At 46.3% G+C, this 17,291-nt stretch overlaps 2 protein-coding genes across 6 annotated transcripts in view; one reads left to right on the forward strand and one right to left on the reverse strand.

Annotated features, from left to right (window-relative positions):
* The window catches only part of TANC1 (tetratricopeptide repeat, ankyrin repeat and coiled-coil containing 1), a 137,881-nt gene that overhangs the window by 112,374 nt on the left and 8,216 nt on the right, over positions 1-17,291 (forward strand). For all 3 annotated transcript variants that reach the window (XM_082197236.1, XM_082197235.1, XM_082197237.1), the window contains 8 exons: positions 2,272-2,380; positions 2,934-3,056; positions 3,843-4,079; positions 4,482-4,664; positions 7,209-7,287; positions 9,777-9,910; positions 10,446-10,569; positions 10,832-11,007. In XM_082197236.1, coding sequence (XP_082053362.1) covers positions 2,272-2,380; positions 2,934-3,056; positions 3,843-4,079; positions 4,482-4,664; positions 7,209-7,287; positions 9,777-9,910; positions 10,446-10,569; positions 10,832-11,007 — 1,165 coding nt within the window. The remainder of the gene's footprint in view (positions 1-2,271; positions 2,381-2,933; positions 3,057-3,842; positions 4,080-4,481; positions 4,665-7,208; positions 7,288-9,776; positions 9,911-10,445; positions 10,570-10,831; positions 11,008-17,291) is intronic.
* The window catches only part of WDSUB1 (WD repeat, sterile alpha motif and U-box domain containing 1), a 49,796-nt gene continuing 36,428 nt past the window's right edge, over positions 3,924-17,291 (reverse strand). The window contains exon 13 of one of the 3 annotated variants that reach the window (XM_082198683.1): positions 3,924-4,060. The gene's annotated coding sequence lies outside the window, so the exon portion shown is untranslated. Of the gene's footprint in view, positions 4,061-7,137; positions 7,272-7,294; positions 9,359-17,291 lie in introns of those variants that run through there. The other 2 variants (XM_082198680.1, XM_082198684.1) reach the window with 2 other exon arrangements.

Raw genomic sequence — 17,291 nt, forward strand, 5'->3', positions numbered from 1 at the left:
GAGTTAATCAGGGCTATTGACTGTCTGGCTCCGAAGCGCCCTCTCCGATTGCATGGAGCCCGGACAGCCCCGTGGTTTTCCCCGGAGCTGAGGGTGATGAAACAATCGTTGAGACGGCTAGAGCGCCGGTGGTGGAAAACTCATTCTGAATCAGACCGGACACGGGCTAGAGCTCAACGTCAAGCCTACCAAGTGGCAATGGCGACGGCGAAGAGGGCGTTATTCGCCGCCTCCATTGCATCTGCAGAAAACAGCAGCAGGAGACTTTTTCAGGTGGTTCGCAATCTATCGGAACCACCGGTACCACCGGGGCCTGGTAGGGACCCCAAGATCTCCTGCAATGCTTTTGCAAAGTTTTTTGCAGATAAAATCGCTCAGATTCAGAAGGAGGTAGACTCCACTGTGGGAGCAGGGCCAGGGCAGGAGAGTGTTAGAGTTCTGTCTGGTCCTGTTACATGGGATCAATTCCAATCTGTTACCTCCGAGGATGTGGACAGGCTGCTTGGACAAGTGAAACCGACCACCTGTCTCCTTGATCCTTGCCCATCCTGGCTGATAAAAGCGAGCCGGGAAGGGCTGGGCGATGGGCTCTGCGGGGTGGTGAATGCTTCCCTCTGTGAGGGAGCCTTCCCAGACCTGCTGAAAGAGGCTGTCATTAAACCGCTTCTTAAAAAAACATCTTTAGACCCGGCCAATTTGGCCAACTATCGCCCAGTCTCAAATCTGCCATTCTTGGGCAAGGTGATTGAGCGGGTGGTTGCTGAACAACACCAAGCACTCCTGGAGGAAATGGACCATTTGGATCCCTTCCAATCGGGATTCAGGCCTCACCATGGGACTGAAACTGCCTTGGTCGTGCTGGTTGATGATCTCCTGCGGGCTAGGGACAAAGGTGAGAGCTGTTTCCTAGTTCTGCTGGATCTCTCAGCGGCCTTTGACACCATCGACCATAACATCCTTCTGGACCGTCTAGAGTGGCTGGGAGCTGGGGGCATTGTCATACAGTGGTTCCGCTCCTTCCTCCTGGGCCGTGTTCAGAAAGTGGTGGTGGGGGATGAGTGTTCAGACCCCTGGGCTCTCACTTGTGGGGTGCCTCAGGGTTCTGTCCTCTCCATGCTTTTTAATATCTATATGAAGCCGCTGGGAGAGATCAGGGGGTTTGGACTGGGTGTTCATCAGCATGCAGATGACACCCAGCTCTACCTCTCCTTTAAATCAGAACCAGTGAAGGCGGTGAAGGTCCTGTGTGAGTGCCTGGAGGCGGTTGGAGGATGGATGGCGGCTAACAGATTGAGGTTGAATCCTGACAAGACAGAAGTACTGTTTTTGGGGGACAGGGAGCGGGTTGGTGTGGGGGATTCCCTGGTCTTGAATGGGGTAACTGTGCCCCTGAAGGACCAGGTGCACAGCCTGGGAGTCATTTTGGACTCACAGCTGTCCATGGAGGCGCAGGTTAACTCTGTGTCCAGGGCAGCTGTCTACCAGCTCCACCTGGTACGCAGGCTAATACCCTACCTGCCTGCGAACTGTCTCGCCAGAGTGGTGCATGCTCTGGTTATCTCACGCTTGGACTACTGCAACGCGCTCTACGTGGGGCTACCTTTGAAGGTGACCCGGAAACTGCAATTAATCCAGAACGCGGCAGCTAGACTGGTGACTGGGAGTGGCCGCCGGGACCACATAACACCGGTTCTGAGAGATCTGCATTGGCTCCCAGTACGTTTCCGAGCACGATTCAAAGTGTTGGTGCTGACCTTTAAAGCCCTAAACGGCCTCGATCCTGTATACCTGAAGGAGCGTCTCCACCCCCATCGTTCAGCCCGGACACTGAGATCCAGCGCCGAGGGCCTTCTGGCGGTTCCCTCATTGCGAGAAGTGAGGCTACAGGGAACCAGACAGAGGGCCTTCTCGGTAGTGGCGCCCGCCCTGTGGAATGCCCTCCCATCAGATGTCAAAGAGATAAATAATTACCTGACATTCAGAAGACATCTTAAGGCAGCCCTGTTCAGGGAAGTTTTTAATATGTAACGCTGTACTGTTTTTAACACTGATTGGGAGCCGCCCAGAGTGGCTGGGGAAACTCAGCCAGATGGGCGGGGTATAAATAATAAATTATTATTATTATTATTATTCAACATATTTTGATATTTAGATTTTGGGGCAGGAGAATGAAATCTGTAACGTTAGGTATTCAGAGGACAAACAGGTGGCATAACATTGATTAGTACAGTTTAAAATCCTCTCTCCCTGTCTTTCTGCTTCTTTAATTAGGAATGGGCATGCACTCCTGGCATTCATGTTCTCAAGGCAGGAAGGAAAGCTTAACCGTCAGCAAACAATGGAGCTTGGGCATCACATTCTGAAAGCACATATATTCAAGGTAAAACCTATATTTTATTTTGCCTTCTGGTATGTGTTCAGTTTGTCTCCTTTTGTTATATCTTTGTGCCATAATATCATTATGTCCTCTTGTTTTTCTCCCCATCCAGAAACTTTAGAAAATGGAAAGTTAAACTTTGCTTTGGAAAACGTTCACAATGTGCATAAATGTTATTTTCACAGCAGTTATTAATATCTTGTTTTAAAGCTTTTTAAGCAACCCAGAACTAATCTCCTGTCACATGATACTGTATTTAGAGTTTAATACCTAGCCACTCTCAAAATATTCATTGCCTAGTAGGTAGAACTATGTATGGAGAAAGGCTGCACACTTTCCTAGTATTTTTGAGCTGCTGCAGGAAGTTTGTAAGGGACATTTCAAATCTTGGGCAGATGTAAATACACAGCTAAAGTATTTCTATGCAAGCAAAGGTCTGAGGATTTTAATTTTCAAAGAAAAAAGCTATCACAATTTTCAACGCGCAAATAGTAATATTATTTTGAAAATAATATTTGCTTCCTCTTTTTTCATCTCTATTTGTTGTGTCTTCTAGGGGCTCAGCAAAAAGACTGGAATTTCTTCCAGCCACCTTCAAGCCTTGTGGATTGGCTATAGCACTGATGGTTTGTCAGCAGCTCTTGCATCCTTGAGAAATCTTTATACACCCAATGTAAAGGTAAGAAAACTAAGTATCAGCTATACTTCACTTTTTCACTGTGGTAGTTCTAAACTTAAGAGAAAGCAGTTCCACACTGTTACAGGCTGTGGGCAAGTGGGGTTTTATATGCTGGCATCAGGAACTAACTTTTCTCTAAGGACAACAGCATGTCAGTTCCAGAACAAGGAAGAAAGGAAAAGCAGGAGGCTTGACAGTGGCAAGATGCTTACTCTCTTTGAATCTCCTGTGTTCTTTCTCTGCTTTGAAAACTTGTCCAATCAAGATTAGCCAAAAGCGCTTTATAGCCGTTGAATGCAAGGACTGAAAAACCAGCCAATAACATTCATAAGAAGAAGAGTTTGGATTTGATATCCCGCTTTATCACTACCCGAAGGAATCTCAAAGCGATTTATAAAGCTCATGTTGATTCATGGTGCTGTTAAACTGACCAAAGTTAAAGTTCCCAAACTTTCAAAATTCAATAGTCAGTCTCTGCCACTGTCCCTAAGAAAATCCCAAAACATTTGTTAAGAGTGATTTAAAGAGGACTGTTGGTATCAGCAAGGGGAAATGCAAATGATTAGTTTTTAAGTCTCTTTTTAATGTGTGAATAGCTACGTGTATTCTCTGTAGAGAGCGAGTATTCATAATTTAGAATGGAGCAAATAGGTTTTTCTATGTAAATTAAGAAACAATCTGACAACATGCGTACAATCTTGTTACATAATGGAGATGCAAACTGATCCTGTTTCGGTCTCTAAACAAGGTGGTGAATTATATTTCCTTTCTTTTAAATCCCTCTAGGTGAGTCGTCTGCTGATTTTGGGTGGTGCAAATGTAAACTACAGGACAGAAGTTCTCAACAACGCTCCAATATTGTGTGTTCAATCTCATCTTGATCATGAAGAAGTGGTCCTCCTTCTGCTTGAATTTGGTGCCACCATTGATGGTGCGTCTGAGAATGGGATGACCCCACTTTGCTGTGCAGCAGCTGCAGGCCACATGCATATAGTTTCACTACTCTGCAAGAAAGGAGCAAAGGTAAGCTTGACAACAGACTCCGTATGGAGCATTTGTGTGCTGTAGAGCTGTACAGAGGGATCCAAATAAAGGCTATCTCCTTTCCCTGTGAGGCTGCAGCTCAGATACTGAAGCATGTCCTGGATCAGTTAAACATGAAATTTCCTTGTGCCCTGTGCTTTAATACTCTAGAACACATGACTAAAATACGTTACCTAGGTTTAGTTAAAAAACAAACAAACCAGAATCTGCTTTGATTTTAGGTAATACATAGTTATGCAGAATCACACTAAGTATCACCAAATTATATATAGTAATCTGCCAATTTGGTACTTTGTAAAAAGCTTTGGTGTAACAACATGTGCAATGAGCCTGCATATCATGAGTGATACTCTTTTTCTCTCCCTGTGCTTCCCCTTTTAGATCAATCACTTGGATAAAAAGGGACAGTGTGCTTTGGTTCATAGTGCCCTAAGGGGCCATTCTGATATTCTTGAATATCTGCTGAACATGGATTGGAGCACTTCCCAGCAGCAGAATTCACTGACAAAGCGACAGGCACTTCAGCAGGCTCTGACAGCATCTTCAAGCATGGGACACTGTCAGGTAGCTTGGTCCACCTCTCTTCTTGAAAGTGTTTAGAATAATTCAACGGTTTCTACACTGCTATTCCTCAAGGGATATTAAAAAGGTCTACATTTTAAGTGATGGCCTTTTAAACTGTGTGGTGGTGGTGATACAGTGGTGCCCTGCAAGACGAATGCCTCGCAAGACGGAAAACCTGCTAGACGAAAGGGTTTTCCATTTTTGAGCTGCTTCGCAAGACGAATTTCCCTGTGGGCTTGCTTCGCAAGACGGAAACGTCTTGCGAGTCTTGCGATTTTTTTCGCTCCCCCCCTTTTTCGAAGCCGCTAAGCCTTTAATAGCCGCTAAGCCGCTAATAGCGCTAAGTCGCTAATAGGGTTGCTTCGCAAGACGAAAAAACCGCTAGATGAAGAGACTCGCGGAACGGATTATTTTCGTCTTGCGAGGCACCACTGTACTGCTTTTATTTGTTATTATACTGTGTATTTTTGTGTTTTTATATTGTAAACTGCCCAGTGATCTTCGGATGAAGGGCAGTATAGAAATTTAATAAATAAATAACAAAGTCTGTCAGGCTACTACAAGCCCATTTAACATGAGGCAAGTATATGAATAAAGATCAAATTTCACTGCCATCAGGCAGTGCTTTTCAAACAAATGAGACATTGTGCATTTTTCCCCAAGAGCTGGGAATAGCTGTATCATGCCACTCAGGAAAATGTCACTTTCATTGGGAAATCAGACAAAATACCTCCCCCCTTACACTATAATACACAAATTATGTGGCACTTGCCATATACTTTCCAACAGTGCCTTTTTTTCTTATGCTGGAGAGCGCTGGAGTTCAGTACCAACACTTCACAGGTGGGTGCCATTGTGGGCTGGCACTCACACTGCCCACTTATAGCCTTCACATACATCTGAGAAGCCCAAAATGAACATTTCAAGTCAAAACGGAAGTGTGTGCGAGTCTACACTTTTCTCCGATCTATGACTCCACTTAGCTCCTGGCCGCTCCTGGCCATGATACAGGGTGGGGCCAGTTCATAATTCCTTTTCTTCAATCCATCTTTCATGTAGTGGCAACAGGCTTTAAGCTTTCCAGCCAGGCCTCTACCGTTGCACGTGCGCATGTTTGAGTGAGGGTCCTTCTGAGCTGCCCATGCCATCCGCCTGAATCTTAAGAGAACGAGGGAGGCGGGGGCACATTTATTTGACCTGCACCAGAACCAGTGGCGACCCCCAGACCAGCTGGGGAGACAGCTTGCTGTAGTTTTTAGCACCTCTACAGGCGGTGTTCGCGGCTGTTGTCAAACCAGCATCTGTTCAGGGCTGCACCAAGTCACCCAGCGAATTAACTGTAACAATTTCATCGTGAGTTCCGGCACCATTTTTTCATGGAAAAAAACACCACTTCCCAATCTCTCTTTCCTTTGTTTCTACTAAAAAGATTACTTGTAAAGGGTTAGGAGTTGAATGGTCCCAACTTGCTTGGTGGCGGTTTTTGCTCCATGTACTTGAGACAAGATGATACTGTAAGCTTTAGCATACTCTGTACTTGTGCCAAATGCAGCTCTGTTTAAGATGAAAAATGCTAGTAGGATTTCTGTCTCCACAATGTGGCTATAAAGGATTATATGGCCATAATAGAATACAAGAAGATGGTTTATTCCTTGAAACCACATTTGTACTGTTTTCCATCTGCCTCACAAGACTGCAGCAGCTCTCTTAATGTATTTATTGTTTATGCAATTAATCTTGGCATGCAAACATTAGCCTCCATTATGTTTTACTGCCATTTTTGAAGCGGTTTGGGGGGGGGAGTTAAATTCTGCACTGTATACTAGTATGAAGGCAGATTGGGATTCCTGTACAAATGGAATATTCCCCCTTTTTACAATTCAACATTTTAAACATTGCCTCTGTTTTTCATCATAGAAATGGAGTATGGAAGAAGTATGCATTCATGTTCCTCAGCTTCAGTTGAAACATTAGAAATGTTTACTGGGCGTAGTTAAAGAAACAATTCTGAGAAGATTCATATGAATTGCCTTGCTTTGTTTGCTTGTACTTTTCTTGATTTACCCAACCACATTTGGGTCTTGTAACGGCTTGTTAAAATAATTTGTGACAAAAAAAATGAAACCGACAGAAACACATTTTTACTCATATAATCTCTTGTCTTGAGTGAGACAGAAAATTAATTTGTATCCAAAATAGTCTAGTAGTATTGATGCATTCAGAAGATGTGCATATATACAAGCATTTAGTTATAGTTTGCCATTCCATAGAACCTGGATATATCCTTGTTAGATCATTGAAGAGAAACGGACTTGTACATAACAAAGTGCCTCTCCTATGCCAACTTGTGCTGGTAACTTAAATGCATACAGTTTGACATACCATAAATTTCTTAGCTGAAACTTACTGTGTTTGTGAATGTATTGTGCACTACCAACAGAGTGCTAAGGTAAATCAAGTCCATAATTATGTAATTGCTTGTTCTTCCTTGATGGGTTTCTTTTTTTAAATGGTAGCTGATTGTTTTTTTCCTCCTCTTTGTAGGTGATTCATTTTCTGATGCGGATTGAAAAGGAGCCTAAAATTGACATCAATGAAACAGACACACTGTGGGGAGAAACAGGTATGTGTGTATGAGAGAGAGAACTTTTGGTACTCATCAGAAGAGGGTTTCTTAGGGGACACAAGGACACCACTAAGTGGGGTATCTTTATGCTCCTCTTTCTTGGAGGCAGAAATAAAGCCATTTTCGGAGGCTTCTGTGTTATCCCTCCCCTTCTGTGACAGTTTACCCTTCTGGCCAAAGCATACAAGAGGTTACAATGAGCTGCATTGGGAAGAGGAGGGAAAAGTGACACGCAAAGACAACCCTTTGTGCAACATTAGATGCCACCCTTTGTCTCTGATGCATTAATACAGAGTAGACTCCTTTGCATTTTCTCCTTTTGTTGCGCTCTTGCCTTATTCTATCTCTGTACCCATCTACATTCTCTGGTTATTCTTGTTGGCATATTCCTGTTTTCCCCTCTTGTACTTATAATGCTAGTAGTCCCCTTGTTCTGTGGATTGTTCATGCCTAGCAACACATTTGAGCTGCCATTTCCTTCTGGCAGTTTGGACAGAACGCTTTCCCTCCCAACAGTGGCATTTTGAGTGCAGAGATTGCTAGCTGAGGGTTGCACTGAGATCACAGTGCCAATAGTTAAGCAGGGCTGCTTAGGATGAATTGTCACATTGTCAAAAATGGTCTACAAGTCTTGAAAATTTGATAAATTCAGATATGTGCCTTGCAATCTGGGGACAGATTTTTCAGAAGGCAGCTCTGCTTCCCCTCCCCCTTTACATTTTTAATCATAGACCAGGATTGGAAAGGGACTGCCATTTAGTGGTGCAGCAGATGCTTTGCATGCAAAAGCATTCCATATTCAATCCCCGGGGAAGACTCCTTTCTGAAAACCAGAGAGTCCCTGTCAGTCAGTGCAGACAATATGGAGCTAGGAGTCCGTAGAAGGCAGTTTCCTATATTCCTAAACTGGGTGTTTTGGATTTACAGAAATCCTTCACACAGATGTCAATGCACAAAAGACAAAGTGCCTATGGCACAGAATCACATTAGAAGTGTCACCTTGTACACAGCAAAATGTATTAGCCACCTTACATTGTTACACATTTCCAACCATTGTTTGCCCTGTTTTCCAAAATTTCTCTTCCCCAGTTAGCACTTTCCTCAACATCTTTGACAATAGACCGAAGATCTGCCAAAGATCATATTAGTTTTCCTATAGGGTATAGTAGGCCGGCCTCATATTTTCCATTTTCCATTAGTAGTTTTGCTGTTCATTTAGTGTTTTCCCCCTTTTCTTTTTAAAGTTAGAAGCGGGGGCAAACTATTGTTGGGTACATGAAACATATCAGAGATGGGCCTTTTCGGAACGGTCAGCATTCCTTAGCATAGCTTTCCTGAGGATCTTGTTTGTTTAAGCCCACTGCAGGCTATTCTTCAGTCCTGCTTATTTCCGAATATGGTATACTTGAGACACACTGGTTTTTTGTATCTTAAGTGACCCCAGGAGCTGTGGGTGATAGTGAGATAAGGCACAGGGCTGTTTTTTGTTTTTATAACACAGCTATAACCTTCGTGTTATATTCCCAGCAGTTATAAAAAATCTGTTTAAAAACAAAAACAAAACTGTCAGCTTGTTTGGGTCTACATGCTCAACCTAATCCTTAAATTAATGGTGCTACCTTGTGTGTCAGTTGCCATTAAACAAAAATCTTATTTCCTGTGGACCAGCAGATGACTGCCTTTGCTGTCCGGGTTACAGTGAAACGAAGAGATTAGAATTGTAGAATCATAGAATTGTAGAGTTGGAAATGACCCCAAGGGCCATCTAGTTCAACACCCTGCAGTGCAAAAATCTAAACTAAAGCATCCATGACAGATTGTGACCTCCATTATTTTTTTAACAGTTGTGAGAGTAGAGAAGAAATTCTCAACCATTGCTGTAACTAGCATTACAGGTTGCAGTTAGGGGGATTTTTGCATATTGCAGCCTTTCCCAGGGATTGGGAACCTCAGGCCCAGGGGCCAGACTCTCTTCCTGGCTCTTGAGACTCCCAGTGACCCTGCTTCATGCTCTCTAGGGTTTGTCTGGCTGGAATGCATCCTTGAACTGATCTTGCTTCTTGTTTGCCTAGGTGGAGAATAGAGAGGGAGTGGGTGGGTGGGTGTATGCACAAAGGAGCCTACTGCACCAAGGGTAAAATTTGCATTCATTGCTCTGGCATGTGGCCCTGGGCAGCAGCAAAAAAGGATGCCCGATGGTCCTTTGGTCTGATTCAAGAGAGCTATTCTTACATTTTTAAAAGGACGTCTTGCCACTCTTGACTCTGTAGGAAAATTTTGAGTATCCAGTACCATCTCATTTTAATGAATGTTAGTATCTGGGAATACAAGGGTTTTTTTTGTACAAGAGGAAACATTTATTGGTTGTTGGACTAACTGCTGATAACTCTCGGGAGGAATGCATAGAATGCTTTTAGCTTAATGTCTTCTTTCAAACTTGTTTTCTCTTTAAATCTGATAAACTAAAACCTTTTATTTCTTTTTAGCTTTGACTGCTGCTGCTGGGAGAGGAAAGCTGGAAGCATGTGAACTATTACTTCAACATGGTGCTCTAGTAATGAGAACTAATAGGAGAGGGATCCCTCCCCTTTTTTGTGCTGTGCGTCAGGGACATTGGCAGGTGGGATGAAACTTTATGATTAAAATGGCCAGTTTCAGCTTAATTTGTCAAATGAAGGACACTTCTCTAACATGCAGACCTCCAGATGTTGTGGGATTCCAAGTCCCGTAAGACCCAGACAGCATGGCTGATAGGGATATTAGGAACTGTAGTCCCAACGACATCTAAAAGACCACATGTTCGCCATCTCTACTTTAGATGGCAACAGACGCTTTTGAACTGTTTTGAAAAGGCTATTAATCCCTAGGGCATTTGATTATGAAAACAGTGGCCCAGTGAGGAGTCTTGTTGATCAAATAAAGATACGATACTGACTTGAGTGCTGCTCTGTTAAAGCCACACAGATGAATCTAAAGGACCAGGAAGCTATGTGTTTTATGCTCCACAAGCATTCTCCTGCAGTTATTGGGACTTGGGTATGGAGTATGGTCAAAGTGTGAATTGCTCTTGTAAGGATCAGGTTACATATTGCCATTATTTATTCTAAGGTTGTGACTTTTACAGTACTGTGATGGGAATATACTCACTTTTTCAGATTGCAAAACTTCTGCTGGAAAAGGGAGCTGATATAAATTTAAGTGACAAGCAAGGCAGGACACCACTCATGGTAGCTTCTTGTGAAGGACATCTGAGCACTGTTGAATTTCTCATCTCCAAAGGTAATGAACACACTGTTCAAGATTTTTTTCTTTTAACTTGCCCTATTCACTTTTCATGCCTTTTAAGATAGATAAGCGAGCCTGACAGCTCAACATTGAAAGTGTCTTGATGCAAGTTTTATGAGTTAATGCTGAAATTACATCATCTCAATAGTATTAAAGAGAAAGTTCAATAATTTTTCACTGTTTAATTTCTGGCTTAACGTGGGGCATATTTTAAGTCTCCCCCTTCAAAATAACATATTTTTGGTTTGTGTTTTAGGTGCAGACATTTCATTGCTGGACAAGGAGGGCCTGACAGCACTGAGTTGGGCTTGCCTCAAAGGACACAAGAGTGTGGTCCAGTATTTGGTTGAGAAAGATGCCACAATAGACCAGACGGACAAGAATGGAAGAACCCCCTTGGATTTAGCAGCTTTCTATGGAGACTCGGATATTGTAAGTCAAGTCAAATACTGGGCTTGCTATAAGCTTTCACATTCTGAAACTAAGCCAGAGCACTGAGATCTTGCCAACTAGAATGCTAATTAAGCAAACTAGCTCCCTTTTTCATGCACTTGAGAGCGATACTAGAGATAATTCACCAAGAAAAAACTACTACTTATTTTTTAAAATGTAAGAGATACCTAATGCTGGGTACCTGTTCTTCTTCACTGTGTAGAAAGAGTCTGTGGGGGATCCTTCTGATTCTAAATAGTTTCTATTAAACAAACATATCCAATGCTTGGTCAAAGTATAAAATCCTACACAATGGATTTTTTTTAAACTTATCAAAATCTAGCATAGATGCTGTCAGGGAACTGACATCGGAGGAAAGGGAAGTGGTAGGGCTCCCAGAGACTGGGAGAGAGTCAACAGCTAAAGCAGGGACCAGTAGGGGGAGCGCGGGGTCTCTGGAGGAGGATCTCAGTAATGCTGAGAGAGACGCAGCAGCCCAGGCAGGAAGCAGAAGGGGAGAGAAAGGGGTGAGAGACACTTCGAGCGAAAATAGCGGGGAGGTGTCAGAAGCAACTGCAGGGAGACCTATGCTTCGCCGGAAGCTGTCACGTCGTGAGTCTAGGAGACGCGTTTCCGTTAAGGAACTTCTTTGCTGGAAGCGCTTCCGCAGACAGCCACTGTCGGACTCTACAAGTGACTAGAGCAGACATGTCTGAGGAGCTCTGTCACACACAGAGGTTTGTGGGGTCGCACAAACTCTGAAGGGGCACTATTTTAAGCACAAGCAGCTAATCATCCCCTGACAGCAGTCCGACAGTCTCTGTACGCTGCCTGTGCAGGAGAAGGCATCATGAGCGACCCAGCAGGAGCCGGAGCCGCAGGGGGTGGAGCTGGTCCAAGCTTGGAAGACAGATACCGAGCATTGGAGGTCCAACTTGCGCTGCAGACGGCGAGGCTCGAGGAGAGGAGGGCTCAAGATGCAGACAAGAAGGGGAGAACCACTCAGTTCCCCAGAAAGGTACCAGGATTAGTGCAGAAGTTTGGGGGGGACCCCAAGGATTACCATGCCTTTAGGACTGAAATGCAATATGCCCTGAATGTGCAGTTTGATGAGTTCCCTGATGAGGAATCCCGAGTTGCTTTCGTAATTGGGCATCTTGAGAAGGGGGCGCAAGATTGGGTTCGACCCCTGATGGCAACGCACAACGATATCCTGAAGGACACTATGAAATTCTTTCGTGCAATGGATATCATGTTCTCCAGCGATATTGAGGAGGGGGGAGTGCGCAGACAGCTAATGGCTTGCAAGCAGGGAAGCAGATCTGTCCGTGAGTACTGGACTGAATTTACCATGCTGATTCACAGATTGGGGTGGGATTTATCGGCAGCACCCATTCAGATGCTATTTGAAGAAGGTCTTTCTTCAGCTGTGAAAGACGAGCTGGCCAGGAGCCCCAGGGCGGTGTCTATGGATCAGCTGACCAAATCTGCGCTGACCATTGGAGCGCGCCAGGAGGCAAGAGCCTTGGAGAGGCGGGAAGGGAGAGGGGAACGTTGGAAGGAGTTACGCATTCCAGACATTCCTGAGCCAGCTTTCCCGCCGGCAGAGCCGATGGAAATCGGAACAGCCCGCGCGCGCGCAGTTTCAAAGCCCAGTGAGGGGGCGAAGAAGGAGGGAAAGGGACCCCGGAAATGCTATCTCTGCCAACAGCCAGGCCACTTTGCCAGAGTCTGCCCCCAGAGGAAGGAATGGCAAGGGATGGTGGGAACTGTTGAGGGGGAAGAGCAGGGAGAAACGGAGCAGGTAAAAGCCAACGCCTGGTTGCCAGCAGGGCACTGCAGCCAGGCCAAAGAGCAGTGAAAGTGCCCCTTTCCCAAGTGCCAGTGCCAGAAGCTCCTCGACCTGCTCTAGTGATTGAAGTGTCGCTAGAGTTGCAAAATGGACACCCCCTAAAAATAAAGGCGCTGTTGGACTCAGGCAGCTCCTGCAATTTCATGAGCAAGGAGTTTGCGGCTGAACACCAGATACAGACTATCCCCTTAAGCAACCCCCTGCAGGTGACCACGATCGATGGCAGAGAACTGTTGGGAGGAGGCGTCAGCTTGCAGACCATCCCAATGATAATGAGGGTGGCAAGGCACACAGAACTGATAGCGTTTAATGTGGCCACCTTGGGAGGCGCTCCCATTATTTTGGGAATGAGCTGGCTAGCCCTACATGATCCGCTGGTGGGCTGGCATCAAAGAGTGGTTTCCTTCGGTTCCGCACATTGCTTAGAACACTGCAGGGGGGAAAAGGGGTCAGCAGGGGCCCAAGCCACCCTAGCAGGGACGGAAGTGATGGAGAAGGGGAAGGTGCCATCACAGTATGCTGATCTCAGCGACGTGTTCAGCGAGAAGGAAGCTGACCAACTACCCCCGCATAGGCCCTTTGATTGCCAGATCAATTTACTCCCTGGAGCACAGCTTCCTGTAGGCAGGTTGTATGCCATGTCAGACAGGGAGATGCAGGAGTTGCGAGCGTTCATTGACAAGAACCTGAAGAGAGGCTTCATCAGAGAGTCCAAGGCAGCGGGGGGTAGCCCAGTGTTTTTTGTGGATAAAAAGAACACGGACAAGCCGAGACTGGTATGTGACTTTCGGGCCCTAAATGCAGTGACAGAGCCGGTGGCTTTTCCTATGCCCAGGATTGATGATATTTTGACCAGGGTGCGAAAAGGAAAGATTTTTACAAAGCTGGACCTAAGGGGGGCGTACAACCTGATACGTATAAGGAAAGGGGATGAATGGAAGACCACCATGTTCACCCCTTTGGGGGCATTTGAATATCTCGTTATGCCTTTTGGATTACAAGCAGGCTCCGCGTGTTTTCAAGCCTTTATGAACCATGTACTGGGGCCTTTGCTCTACAAGAATTGCGTGGCCTTCTTAGATGACGTGTTGGTGTATTCGGAGAATGAGGAGCAACATGTGAGAGACGTCAGAGAAGTGTTGAGCAGGCTGCAAGCCAACAGACTGTGGGTGAAACTGGAGAAGTGTCAGTTTCATACCAAGGAGGTGGAATTCCTGGGGTACCGCTTGTCAGACAAGGGGTTGGCCATGGACCCCGGCAAGGTTCAAGCGGTGCTGGAATGGAAAACCCCCAAGACTAAGAAGGATGTGCAGAGGTTCCTAGGGTTTGGAAACTTTTATCGTAAGTTCATCCGAAACTTCGCTCACCTGACGGCGCCCATCACGGACTGTCTCAGCAGCAAAAAGAAGTTTGTTTGGACGGGGGAGGCGGAGCGAGCGTTTGAGGAACGCCTCTGACGAACAACTTCTACATGTGGATTTACAAAAAAAGCTGAGGGTCGAAACAGACGCTTCTGACAGAGCCATAGGGGCGGTGCTTCTTCTGCAGCCAGGGAAGGAGGGGTCCGAGTGGCGACCGTGTGCCTTCTTTTCGCGAAAGCTGAACAAATCTGAGAGAAACTACACGGTGTATGACCGGGAACTTCTTGCGATTTATGAGGCCTTCCGGAGATGGAGGCACCTACTAATTGGTGCACAACAGAAGGTGCAAGTACGCACGGACCATAAGAATCTAGAGTATTGGAGAACTGCGCGAGTGCTCAACCAACGGCAGTTGAGATGGGCCCAGGAGTTCTCCAAATTTAACTTTGAGATTTGTTACGTACCAGGCCAGGAGAACGTTAGGGCGGACGCTCTATCACGCAAACCTGAATATTTGGAGGGAGAGGGTGCACCCGAAGAGACCCATGTCATTCCCGAGGATCGCTGGGTGTGTGGGGCGGCACTGGTGGGGCTAAGGGAACTGATAGAGGGAACGGTGCAGGATGAATATGCCCAGGACAAACTCAGGGGTCTCAGGAGGGAGGGAGACAAACCCGGGGGTTTTGAGGAGAGAAACGGGGCGTTGTACTACAAGGGAGCGTTATACGTACCTGAAGGAGAATTGAGGGAAAAGGTACTCAAGCAACTGCACGATAGCCCCACAGCAGGGCATTTTGGGCAACACAAAACCATGTGGCTGGTTACCAGGGAATTCTGGTGGCCCAAGGTCAGGGAAGATGTGCGGGAGTATGTGAGAGGGTGTGACCGATGTCAACGAGCCAAGGGGGAGAGGCGGGCACCGGCAGGTTTATTAGAACCACTACCCACGCCGGAAAGACCATGGGAGGCAGTGGCAATAGATTTTATGACTGATCTGCCCAGGTCCAAAGGGAAGACAGCCATTATGGTTGTGGTAGACCTGTTAACCAAGATGGCCCACTTTATAGCCTGCTCACATGCGGTCACAGCAGAAGAAACCGCTAAATTGTTTGTGGAAAATGTGTTTAGATTGCATGGTGCCCCCTTGAGGGTGGTTTCGGACCGAGGGAAACAATTTACTTCCAGGTTCTGGAGGAAGCTCATGAGCTTATTGCATGTAGAGGTGAATTTCTCAACTGCCCGTCATCCAGAAACCAACGGGCAGGCGGAAAGAGCTAATGGTGTCCTCCAGCAATATTTGAGGTGTTATGTGAATGACAGAGAGAATGATTGGGTGGAGAAGCTGGCGTTGGCAGAATTTGCCTATAACAATGCGGAGAACGTGTCCACGGGAATGAGCTCTTTTTTGGCCAATCACGGGTGTCATCCCCGAGCCTTCCCAGGGGGGGAGGGGGAGAACTGGAGCGTTCCAGCCGCAGAACAGTTCGTTGAAGAAATGGAAGCGATCCATCGCCAGCTCCAACTTAATTTAAACAGGGCGAAGGAGGAATATAAGAGGCAGGCAGACAAAACCAGAAGGGAAGGAGAAAGCATTAGGGTGGGGGACCAGGTGTGGTTGTCCACCCAAGGGTTACCATTTAAAGGAGGTTGTAAGAAGTTAAGACCCAAAAGACTGGGCCCATTTGAAGTCACGCAACAGGTCAACCCAGTGGCTTTCAGACTCCGGTTACCTAACCACATGAAGTTGCACCCAGTGTTCCACAGATCATTGCTGTCACCGTATATAGGGGACAGAGAGGGGAGGGTCAATAGGGGACCAGCTATGGAGGAAAAAGAACACAGCTACCATGTAGCGGAGATTCTCGATTCCAGGTGGAGGGGAGAGCAAGTAGAGTATTTGGTAATGTGGGAAGGGGAGCCGGAGTCGGAAAACACCTGGGTCAGGGCAGAGGATGTAGATGACGAGGTTTTGATTGAAACTTTTCATCAGAGATTCCCTCGGAAACCCCAGCCAGTGGCGAGGTTCCGGAGGGAATACTTCGCCACCACCGACGAAGAAGAAGAGTTGGAGGGGTTCGCTGATTCCGAGGTGGAGGAGGATTCAGCGAGTCGGAACGAAGACCGATGGAGGGAAATGTTCGAGACGTCGGAAGATGAAGAGGATTCTTTTAGGGGTTTCAGCTCCTCACCGCCCAGAGGAGAGAGTAGGGGCGGGGGAGAGGGGGGCCCTGGAGGGGAGGTGGATGTCAGGGAACTGACATCGGAGGAAAGGGAAGTGGTAGGGCTCCCAGAGACTGGGAGAGAGTCAACAGCTAAAGCAGGGACCAGTAGGGGGAGCGCGGGGTCTCTGGAGGAGGATCTCAGTAATGCTGAGAGAGACGCAGCAGCCCAGGCAGGAAGCAGAAGGGGAGAGAAAGGGGTGAGAGACACTTCGAGCGAAAATAGCGGGGAGGTGTCAGAAGCAACTGCAGGGAGACCTATGCTTCGCCGGAAGCTGTCACGTCGTGAGTCCAGGAGACGCGTTTCCGTTAAGGAACTTCTTTGCTGGAAGCGCTTCCGCAGACAGCCACTGTCGGACTCTACAAGTGACTAGAGCAGACATGTCTGAGGAGCTCTGTCACACACAGAGGTTTGTGGGGTCGCACAAACTCTGAAGGGGCACTATTTTAAGCACAAGCAGCTAATCATCCCCTGACAGATGCATATGGCTTTTTCTACTGCTGCCTTACTTTCTTGGTAAATGATGAGGTGCCGGAACTCTTACTGTGAGGGCCAGCATAAAATGGCTGCTCAGGGCAGGAGGGTGGGGGGGGGAGGAGGATGTTGCTCAGTATCGCTGAGTACTGCCACAAAAAAACCACTGCTTAGTGTTAATAAATTATATTAGTCTGCTGTGACTCGAACAAGATTTGTGAGATGTAAAGGGATGTTTCAGCACTGATAAGTATTAATATATTTTGAAATGTAAGAAATCTTTGGTTTAAGAGTTAAAAGCTCTTATAAATGGATTCTGTCTCAAAGGAGAACAGGATCCATCAGTTGGGCTTACCTTGCACCTTATATAAGCAATA

This window comes from Podarcis vaucheri, assembly GCF_965113315.1.
Source record: "Podarcis vaucheri genome assembly, chromosome: 1".
Classification (NCBI taxonomy): domain Eukaryota; kingdom Metazoa; phylum Chordata; class Lepidosauria; order Squamata; family Lacertidae; genus Podarcis; species Podarcis vaucheri.